Genomic DNA, 11,602 nt, shown 5'->3' on the forward strand with positions numbered 1-11,602 from the left:
AATATATTGCAGTCCTGGTATATTTGCTTCAAGAACACAATAAGTGTATCTTTTATTTAAGCTTTTTGTAATAGTCAGTAGTTAGGCAAGAATTTTCTGTCTTTCATTGTATCTAGCGAGCCAGGATATTCAATTGCATCGTAGCTTTCATTGTACCCTGCTCTGCTGTGTAACATGTTGAGCAACTTGGCTGTTTTCTATCTTATCTTAATATTTAGAAATTCTGTATTTAAATGTATAGGGAAGGGTATTGAAAGGCGCAGAAAAATGCTTGTATACATTCAAGTATTGATTGGTGTGGTAAAGCTGTTCAGCATGTCTAAATTCTGTTCAAACTTTGAAGAGTTCAGGAGGTGTGAAACAAAATACAACTACTGTAGTTCAAGGTTGCTCGTAAAAAGTCCCTGTGTACCTCTGAAGGGATTATCAGATCTGTGTTTGGGTTAAACTACTGCATCTGAGTACATGTGCTTGTAATTCAAAATGCTCAGTACAAAATATAGACGTACCAGGTGAATTAAGATAGGTGGTTAATGATGTATGGGTTTGAGTTTGTTGCATAATATGTTTAATAAGTGTATACTGGAATCTTAATTATGCTTACTTATCCACGGGCTAGGTAGATTAAATGAGAAATTGATAATATCTTAAGCTTGTGATGGATCTGAAATTATGAGGTCAAAAGAACCATTGTGATTACAGCAACTCTACCTCAGCTGGGAAATAGAGCTATTGCATGTGTATAGTTGAATATCTGCCATCTCATTCCACAATTCATTGCATCCTGTCTATAGGGTTGCGTTTTGTCTCTTCTGATAATTCAGACACTGACAGTGTCACTATACATTGGTCTGTGAGTCTACTAAAGAAACGTGCTTTTTCTCCAGAGGTAACGTTGTACATTTAAATTAAGTAACTGTGTTACCCAAAGCCTGCGGAATGTATAGGAGATAGGCATCGAGAAATATACAAATGAATAAAACTAAAATACATTTTCAGTTTTATTTATAATTATTTCCTATTAGTTATAGTAAAAAGATTGTTCCTTTTACATAAAACCATCCATGTTGTTTGAATGATGTTACATCTTCGTCTGTTTTTTTACAGCCTCTCAAAGTTTGCATTCATGGTCCACCTGGGGTTGGCAAATCTACCATTGCTGAAGAACTCTGCAAACACTACAAGATACATCACATTAAGATAAATGACGTGATTTCTGAAAAAATAGCAAATCTGGTGTGTTGCTGTTTTCTGATATTGCTATTAATTTAATTTTTGTGATTTAAAAATGTTTGGCAACACATTTTTAAATTACATAGTTCCATTATTTAAGAATAGAATTCTCTTTCTATGAACTGATGAACTCTGGGGGATGCACTGAACTCTTTTTGAGAGACTGATAATTTTTCAGTATCTCACTATCCAGGAGCATACATGAAATTAATTGTTTCATTTTTTATTTTCCCCTTCTATTACATCTGTATATAAAAGAAATTTGGCTATGGAATTTTTGAGCTTATTAGTATTTCTGATCTTGTCTTCAGGAGAAAATTGAGGCACCTGAAGAACTGGGCTCTGATAGTGTGGGAGAAAAGGGAGAAGATGGTGAAGATGAGGAGGGTGAAAATGTAGAAGCAGCACACGAGTTATTAGCTAGAATAAAAGAAAGCATGGAGCAGAATGCAGGTAGGAAATACAAAGTACTAGACGGAATTTGTGTAACTAGTGCAACACCATGCAAATGGAAAATCGGGAAGTAAATATGTGCTTTAGAACTTTTAAGTCCTATTAAAAGGAAAAATCATGCCCTGTCCATTTGTATGTACCTTATTTAAAAATCAAATACAATGTTTTCATTATACATCATATACCTTGTATATTAAAAATGATATATTTTGTAAATATTGTGGTCCTTTTTTAATTGTAGCAATTCCTTCTTTCAACTTCTTTATAAAATTTTATAATTCTTTTTACCCTATAAGTTGATACATAAGTAAAAAAGGTATCCTCAGAAGCATTAGATTTTTGGCCAGGATTTTTTTTAAACTTCATGTTTTCTTCTCTGAACAGGGAGCATAATTTATATGTAATATGATGCATAAGTTAGTGAAGTGTATCTTTATGGAATTTTTAAAGAAGGAAAGTATTCTAGTAAGAAAAATCATTACTGTGCTTTTGTATGAGATTTTGTTTTTTTTTTAAGTACCTTATACCTCATTTTGACCATTCCTTAAAAAGGAGATAGTCTTTACTGAAACCTGTAAAGAATTCTGAAGTCTGCAGGTTAAAAAAGATCCATAGTAATTGCCATTACTGAAAATTACTAGTTACCATCTTTATATAAAGAAAGTCATGTAGGTTTTGACTTAGTGGTTAACATTTTCCGTGCATGCAGAGTGATCCCCCTTAAAAATGCATTCTATCACCAAAAGTTTACCTGACTTGGATCTTGTATATCTGCAAAGCAATGAGCCTGTAAATCACCCAGAAGCTTCAGTAATGAGATCTATGGCAGCATCTCTTCTGCATGCCTTGCTTTGTTGTTTAAAATAATAATGCCTTTTTAAATAGTAGCATACTTCTATGATTGCAATGGCTTGTAAATATTACAGGCTTTTAAAAGACAAAGCAAAGCAAAGTAGGAAACTGGAGTCAAAAGAACTGGCTGCAAAAGAACAGAAAATCAGGTCAAACCAAACTTTTTATTCCCACATATTTGCTCAACAATGTCAGGAAATTTAAACTGCTTCATATCTCAGTCTATTAACCTAAAAATGAAACTTGTAAAACCTATCTTGCCCTTGTTTTGCAAGACTACCTTTAAGTCTTACTGTTAATTGTAAATAGAAAATTACTATTTTGTCACTTTTTCTATAAATATTTCTTTGCAGCTTCTATTAAAACCTGATTGCATTATTCAGAAAAAAACCTCTAATTTCATGTTTATTATCTGTAAAGTTCTAATATTTAGACCGCAAATTTTTATTTAATTTAATATTTAATATGCAAATAGTATTTCAAAAGACATAGTTTTTTTTTAGGATGTAAGTAGAAGTTCCTCTGATAAATTAAATAAACCATTAGTGAAATAATTTCAAATATCTCTTTTTTATAAACTAGATACCTATTAACCTTCTTTTTGTCTTAGGTCGTCCAGATGATCAGTATGTTATTAAATTTGTAAAGGACAAGCTTAAATCTATGCCTTGTAGGAATCAGGGATATGTTTTAGATGGGTTCCCAGAGACCTATGACCAGGCAAAAGACCTTTTTAATTGTACGTATTGCTGCTTTTGTTTTTATTGCTGCTAGTATTGCCATTATGATTATTGTTCTCAGTGTCATGGTAGTTGAAGTGCATCAGCACTGTAATGACTGCAGTGCAGGACACAAGCTGATGCTTCAAATGTAAGGATTGTAATGCACCTTATTTAATTTAAACACAAGATAGTACTTTGCCAACAAATATAGTCTGAAAACTAAGTAAATGCACAAACATAGAGGATGCTCTCTTGTTCTGTGTTGATCTACTCCACTCAAGCAAGCTTTAAGATAGAATTTCTTTACAATATTTAAGGGCTCTTAATGCAGGGATCCAGCCAGTGCACAGATACATGTTCTGTGACCCAGATTAGAGTGGGTATATTAATCAGCTACAGTAGGTATGACTTCAGAGGAGCTCTGCAACATACATTTCAAATTGTGAGCAAGCACTGTCCATGCATTAAGACCAAGAATCATCTCCATATGTAAATTACATCATGAGATTTGAAGGAAGACAAAAAACATTCTTGTTCATCTCAATATGCTGGGCTGTAAATTATCACACTCAACTGATGCTCTTCAGGCAGTTTTAACTATTCAGAATTGCAGATACTTAATGGCAGAGACCATTTTATCCGTACTACCGTAAAAATTTCTATTCACTGTTTTGAGGCGTGTCTCTGGTTTTGGCAGAATAATATACTTGGCAGGAGGAGAGGCCAAGGTCAGGACAAACAGCTTGGACACATTTTAAAATTGTGTGTGTATGCACACCCTTCTGCTGTATGAGCAAACAGCTGTTAGAGTCCCAAAGTAGAATTCCATGGTGGCTGGCAGTGCAAATTATTTAATGGATTTTCTAAACCAGTGGCCAGGTTAGATTAATTTACAACAATTACTATAATTTAAATATAGACAAACCTGTGTTTCTGTAGGGCACATTTTTAGAAAATATAGATATTGTTGCTTCAAATGAAAATGTCAATCATTTCTTCCTTTTGTTGTAGTGGAAAGTGAGGATGAAGAAGAAATTAAAGGCAAAATACCTAAATATGATAAATTAATCACACCTGGTAAGTTTGGTAGATTTCTTTTTTTAAAAAAGGAGTTTTCAAGTACTGCTGCCACCAATGAGAAGTCTAAAATATCACTCCATCTGTTCATATTTAATTTAACATAAATATCTAATTCATGCGATGCTGCTGATCTCTTATTTGAAAGTGAACTATTAATCAAAAGGAAGCTTTTGGTTCAGTTTGTGGCTGTTTTTTTGGTCTTGTTTTTTCTTTTTGTGAAAATGCTTTCAGCTGTTGGCTGATAACAATAGTAGTGGCTGCCTTTCTTGTGATTACAGCAGCTATTAATGGAATATCATGAGATCCTGATCTCGGCTCATTAAAAAGTCGTAAGTTTATCTTAAGAGTGATATCTTAAAAGATGTTACCAAATACATTTTTTAATGTATCAGTTAAAACGGTGATTTTCATCTATGCAGAAATGGCTTCATCCCCGTGTTTTTGCTATTCTTGATTTCATTGGAAGAATTGATTACATTCAAACAAAATATTTGGCATATTTTACATTACAAGATGTGTCCAGTTACATAGTATAAAAGTTGAATATCTTAAATGCTTAGTGTTTCAGTAATTTACAATTTTCTTGCTTCAATGAAAGTGAAAAAAATCAGAACTTTCTGAAAAATTCTTTAGTCCTTGCACTTACATGAAGGGGACAAAGGTTTGCTTTAAAAGCAGACTTCTACCAAGTTTGTAACCACTTATGAATTGCTGATTTCTTAAGTAAATGTTTTTTATTCATAAAAAAACCCACTTTTAGCTTCCATTTCAAAAGAAGAAATGTGAATGAGTTATCATGATGGGCTGGAGAAGTACCACTTTCTCTCCCATAACAATAACCTCAGGCATGGAATCTGTTTTAAGAAGATACCCTCACAACCTTGGAGAAAACTTGTTTTAGAAAATAGAGTGGACCAAAAAGGATTTTTGTTGGTTTGGGGAGGTTTTCTTGGGTTTATTTTTGGATTGGGGTGGTATTTTTCTTGAGGTTTTGTTGTATGTGGGAGTTTTTATTATTTTTTTCTTTTTTTGGGGGGTGGGGGTTGGGATGGGGGGTGGAGTTGAAAGCGGGTCTGTGTCTGTGCTTGAATCTGCAACTTTATCTCTGATGCCAGAAGAATTACGTCCTGGCTTTGTTAAGTTTGTAAGTCTGTAGTATTAAGTAATTATATTAATAGAAATAAAATACTTTAAGAATCAACCTAATGAAACTACGAATGTGAGACTTCTGAAGTGAAGAAAGGAGATGGGTTTTTTTACAGCTCCTTGAAAGATCTGTGGTGGATTTGTCTACCGGTAGTACTAGAAGAACATTGACACTAAATTTTTATGGCATGTCACAGCATAGTATCTGTAATGTACTGTTAGATTTTTTCATTTACTTTAATTAAGTAGATACACCTTTATTTGTGAGATTAAAAATCACAATACAGGGTGATGACTTTTGATGACAAATGAGTTGTTAAATTTTCCAGTGTTACGTGCTGTCTGGCCATACTATTCATAAGAATTTTTTCCTCCTTGCGTATTACACATATAGGTTGTATGATAGCTTCCTCAGAAAATTAGGACTACACTACATTGGTGTTCTTAAGGGTTTTACACTGCTTATTCCAAGAAGAGTCATGTTGATAGTGCTAAGACTTCGGTGAAATTTGAATATGTAGCTTTTTTACAGACTCATCTCAGTATTGTTGGATTGCTTTATCAGAAGAAGTTAAACATAAACGTTTGATAATTAAATTCTCTATAAAGATGTATACAATTCACATCTTTTTATGTTCAGCTGTGGTTTTTATTATTAACACAAAATAGCTACAAAATAGGAAAAACAATAATATGCAAGTGCTGTTAATCTGTTCTTCTTCACAGAATTTGTTATTTCTTTGACTGCATCTGATGAATTCCTTATAAACAGAATAATAAATCTGCCAGAGGTAATTGTTGCTGGAACTCATTATACACCGGACCGGTTCCTGCAGTCTCTGAATCTCTTCAGGAAGTTAAACACAGATGATACAACAGTTCTCAACTATTTTGATGAACTTGAAATACATCCTCAGTTTATTGGTATGAAATAATAAAATTAGTAGATTTAAATATGAATAAAATATTTTGTTGTTACAAATTTAACACTTGCAAAAATAATACAGTAAGTTTACATATATAAAAAAGATTTTTTATTGCTGTTGCAGAATATGGATACAACAAACATTTAATCATATACCTGAAAAGATACCTGTATACTCATAAGGTCTGTGAATTGTTCTCTTACAGTTAACCTGTTTTGAAAAACAGGGGATTTAATTGCTCATTTTTGTAGGCTAAATGATCAAAATAATTTTCTAACCTAATTTTCTGACTTAGGTTACAGACCTCTGCACCAGCATCCTCGCAGAATGGTGCACTAGTGTGTTTTCATGGACTTTCAATATTATAGTTGCTTATGTTTTTTCTTTAGACTTATCTTCAGATGCCATGACAATATAAGGGTAAACTGTAAATGATGAATCATGAAAGAAAATCATTAGAAATTAAAGGTGGAAGGCTAGGACTGAATTTCTTTTGCACTATACCTGTGTGCGACAAAATTTGTCTTCCCTACAAACTGTCTAGAAAATTGTGATCACTGAGAAATCTTGAAGAGTGGTATAAACCGATTATTCAAAACCAGTGAGATCAGGGTGACAGCATTCTTAAGAAAAATGGTTGGTTTGGGATTGAGTTTTTTTTTGGAGGTGGGTGGGTGTCTTTGCAGCTGTTGTCCCAGCTCTGGGTTCGTTTCCACATTTACTGTGCAAATCCAGTTGACACACGGGGTGGAGGTATTTCCATTTATTGTGTTGATGTGCATTAATGGGTGCCTGTCTCAAGACAGCACACCTAGTTTCACCAAATCTCGTCATTTATACACTTGTCACATACATATTCAACTTCCTAATATATATGCATTATTCCGTTAAATGGTTACAATTTCTCGATCTAGTATGTAAATCAGTACGCATGCTCAACGAGTTATTTCTATTGTTTTCTTTTGAGCAGGTGGTATTATTAGAGTAGATGGTCTGTGAGTCAGTGGTTGAGATCACCCCCTGTCAGAATTACCTTTGGCCTATTTTCTTCCTGTTTTGGCAGTTCCCTACTGTTCTTTAAGGTTTGTTGACAAGACCAACATCTCATCGATCTTTTAGACAAAACCAAATTATCTAGTACTTATTTCTCTACAGTTAATTCTAGGTGAATCATTCACTGACACTTCTAAGTATATAATTAACTAATAAGGTTAGAGCTATAAAATGGATATGTCAGCAGCACAAATATAGTTGTTTTAATAATTATTCTTATGCTGAACTCCTTGTAATTCTATAACACAGGGGGGAAAAGAAAGAACAAAGGGGAAAACCCTGCAACAAAATCAAAATACTGGTATTTGGAATGTCCATCTGAGATGAGTTATGAGAAGTTAGTTGTTGAACAGCCTCAGTCATAACTGATTTTCTAAGGGTTTTTATTTAATGTCAGTCATGGAGATTAGCTTGAGACTAATACCATGTGTTGTTAGGAGGTGTAACAGTGGAAAAAAAATAGTGTGTTAGTATAATCATTTTAGAATTGAGGTAATTCTGCTACAGAAAGTAAATGTAAGAAAAGGTAAATATTAAGGTCTGATGCTATCTGTTTGTCAAATTCTTATCTTACGGACTTCCGAATAAGCCAGTAATCGCACTTCATTTGGTGGGGACAATGAAGTGTATATTCTATGGTAGAATATTGCAGTGTTTTCTAAAAATTATGCCCAAAGATTACTCTTAAACTCTAGTCGATTCCAAATAAGGAAACTCACTGGCCTATTAATTTTAATTATTGAGGTATCACAGCTGTGATGTCCAGTGACTTCCAGATGACTTCCACATTCAGTTTATAGTGTTGATTCTCATCTGCAAAGGAGCATGGTCTTTAGGTGCTGTTTGTCTCAGAACTGCCTCTTTATCTATATTCACATCACTGATTGTTACCCACTGAAGTACGTAAGCATGTAGCTTTCTGTTGTGAAATGATAAGGACAGATTACAAAGATAACTTCAGTGAGGAACCTTCAATCTCTGCAAATACGCCTCCATTCTAGATGATGTTCCCATTGGTTTATCAGATCCATAGAATTAAGCAGCATCAAATTTAAGCAGACAGCAAAACTGCTTCCTTCATATTCTTTAAGAATTTAGTGGGGAATTGTTAAAAAACTGTGCTTGATTTGCTAAATACTGACTCAAATTAATAAAATCTCTCTTCCACCTTTATTTTAGAAAATCATAACATATGGCTTTATGAATTGCTTTTATGATTTTTTTTCTGAGTCTGAAATATGATTAGTATGAAGGAGTGGGCTTCAAGATTCTGAAAACCCTACTGTGCTGAAGTGACTCACTGCATTAAGCCTGCAAGTCAGTTGTCTTGTTTTTCTCATCTGCAAATCAGGAATGGTTATATCATCTACAAAAACGCATGTTAAAGTTATAACAGCAATTTCCTCTGGAGATCCTAATTTATTAACTCCTTTTACGATGATCTTTCCTCTCAATTAACATCAGTGTTAACCTCATTTTTTATTTAAAAGGTCTTTATTTTTAAGGATAAATACAGTTAATTATGATTGCTGTAATATTTGCATTGTAATCTTGCTTGGCCATCTTAAAAAAATACAGTCTTTAAGACCTCAGAGTCAAAGCTGAGAGAGTTCTTATCAATAATTTAAATTACTGGAAAAGTGTGTTTTTTATATCCAGGTTCAGCTAAAATTGCAGAAACAATGGACTTCTTGACATAGAAAACCTATTATTCTTTTAATTTTTATTCTCTTGTAATTTCTGATTTTTAGAAAGAAGCTGAAAAATAAATTCTTTCATGTAAAATCACATTAGCTTTCTCCTTAGTTCATTAGCAGAGTTTGGACTTCAGGTCCAAATCACAATCACTTCAACTCTTGGAATAACGGTGTTAGTATTGGACCGCTGTCTTCTGTCTGAGTTAGTGATTAGAAAGCAATGGGAAGCATGCTTTGCCAATGGCTTTCAAAACAACCTCATAACTCAGGGGACTGTGGAGTAGGCACTACTGGGTTTTCATCTAAATTCTGTACTCTAGTTATTCTGGTTTTTCCTCTTCCTCTGCTTGCTCTCCTTAACCATTTCTGTGCCTTTACTTCACCAGTCCCTTGCCACCAAGCAAGCCCTTTATCTCTGGATACCTGAAATTCCCACTTGTCTTTTCCATCCACATTTCTATACCATTTCTGCCAGATGCCTCCTCTCCCTGAATGCATACAGAGACCAGAGAGCTCTGGAGACTGTCCATATTTTTCTGTGCTTTTCTCTTTTTCTTTTTCTTTTTCTTGAAGTATATGCAATATATATATATGCAAGTAGCCTCCAGCAATTGAAAGGGAGAAGGAATGAAATGGAGAAGGTCTTCCTCAGTCTCTATGCTCCTACATGAAGCTGTCATGAAAATTGGGAATAAACTTATTAACAGCAATGTAGTATTAAGAAGCTGGCATCTTTTATAGCAGTGCTGGGTGCACGGGGGATAGCTCCAACCTAATGAGCATACCAATCCACAAACTTGAGCTCATTATATTCAGTAACTTCATACATATTCATCAGCAATTCCCAAAATATTGATACATAATCATTAGTTTTCCCAGAAATCATAATATTCCCCACTCACTTGCGCATGCTCAGTCTTTTGAGTTCAGGGTCTTTCAGGAATCCTGAGGGTCATCAGAGCACCGTTACTCAAATCCACTGGTTGAACTTTCCTTTGAAGTCTCCATATATGGGCATGAGAACAGGTCATCATGTTCCTCAATCTTCTTTGGCTCCGAAGTGCTGGCTCAGAGCCTGTTTTGCTCCATTCTCAAAGTCTATCTTTGTTTTACTGTTTCTCTTAATTGCCCCTGGCCATGCAGTGCTAACTTTCTAACAATCAAATTTTGACAATTTACCACTACCAGTTCCCTCCAGGGATTAATAGATTACATAAGGAGGCCTAGCCTGAGTGACTACAGGTTACTTATGGCAAATATAACAAACTACAGTCTTAAAGAATCACATATATGCATAGTTTGATTATTTCACTAGTATTTGATTATTCCATCCTCAGGTAACAAAGCTACAGATTTGCAGATATAACACTGTAAGTGTTCAGCTAGAGATAGGTCTGTGTATTTGTAAATCTGTGTGAGTGATTTAAAGTTTGTTGCCAAATTCTAACCACCTATTGTGTAACCCCTGGGGGAGACACAGTCAAGAGCTTATGGTTTTATGCATCTGTACAAGTTGACATAAGATTGGTAACAGGAACATCTCTGATAGTGAATGACCTCATTTTCAAGTTTCAAAGCTTAGGCAAGCTGCAACAGATAAACAGAATAGTTGTACAAAATTATTTTAAGACATTTCTCCTTACATCATCTTAAAAAGACAAACTATATTAGCTCAAACTAGTAAAGAAAGTCAGATATAGAAAACTTCATTCTGTGTAGCAAAAAAATATAATTTATAGGCAACTGAAAACAGCATCTTATACTTGAAAATTTAAACAACTTGAACACCATGGGTTTTTAGGTCTTGCAGTTATTTACTAATGTCCATTGATAATTGACAAAAGCCTTGAAAAGTTCTCTCTTGTCTTACTTAAAAGATGTAGCCAAATTTGAAGATCCTGAAAACAGATTTATTGTAAAAGAGATCATCAAAGAAATTGGGCAACCTCGGAATTATGGTTTGACAGATGAAGAAAAAGAGAATTTGGAACGTAAGGCAGCTGAGGAATGCCTTGTCAAAGAAGCTCAAGAAAAAGCTGAACAAGAGCGTAAAGAAGCTGAGGAAAAGGCTGAAAGGATGGCAAATTGGGAAGAGTGGGTAGGTTCATACATCTTTTTGGAAAACCATTATTATTTATGTGTTTTAAATGGCTTCCAACAATCTGTTCTATAAATACACTTGGAAAGTAAGGCATAAATACTCTAGTTCCTTATATCATACTTAAGATCTGGGTTAGATTCTTTTCACAGGGCATTTTGAGGCCCAGACTGAAGATTTTCATCTTTTTGATTACAGGCATTTTTTTTTTTTGCATGCTGATATCAGCATGTCTTTAAAATACTTTTATGATACTCTTGATGTTGCTGTGCCATAGTTCCTTTAGTTTACTATTTAGAAGTATCTACTATAATCAGTAGTGTTTTTCCGTAACAGATCTTC

The 11,602-nt window shown here is 34.1% G+C and overlaps 1 protein-coding gene across 1 annotated transcript in view; it reads left to right on the top strand.

The window, feature by feature from the left end:
* The window catches only part of AK7 (adenylate kinase 7), a gene marked incomplete at both ends in the record, with an annotated part of 22,411 nt that extends 11,151 nt beyond the window's left edge, over positions 1-11,260 (top strand). The window contains 6 exons of the mRNA XM_010137852.1: positions 1,108-1,236; positions 1,545-1,686; positions 3,149-3,277; positions 4,272-4,337; positions 6,213-6,410; positions 11,040-11,260. Of these exons, the coding sequence (XP_010136154.1) occupies positions 1,108-1,236; positions 1,545-1,686; positions 3,149-3,277; positions 4,272-4,337; positions 6,213-6,410; positions 11,040-11,260 (885 nt within the window). The remainder of the gene's footprint in view (positions 1-1,107; positions 1,237-1,544; positions 1,687-3,148; positions 3,278-4,271; positions 4,338-6,212; positions 6,411-11,039) is intronic.
* Positions 11,261-11,602: the final 342 nt, after the last annotated feature.

This window comes from Buceros rhinoceros, unplaced genomic scaffold (genome assembly GCF_000710305.1).
Source record: "Buceros rhinoceros silvestris isolate BGI_N320 unplaced genomic scaffold, ASM71030v1 scaffold47096, whole genome shotgun sequence".
NCBI classification, from domain to species: domain Eukaryota; kingdom Metazoa; phylum Chordata; class Aves; order Bucerotiformes; family Bucerotidae; genus Buceros; species Buceros rhinoceros.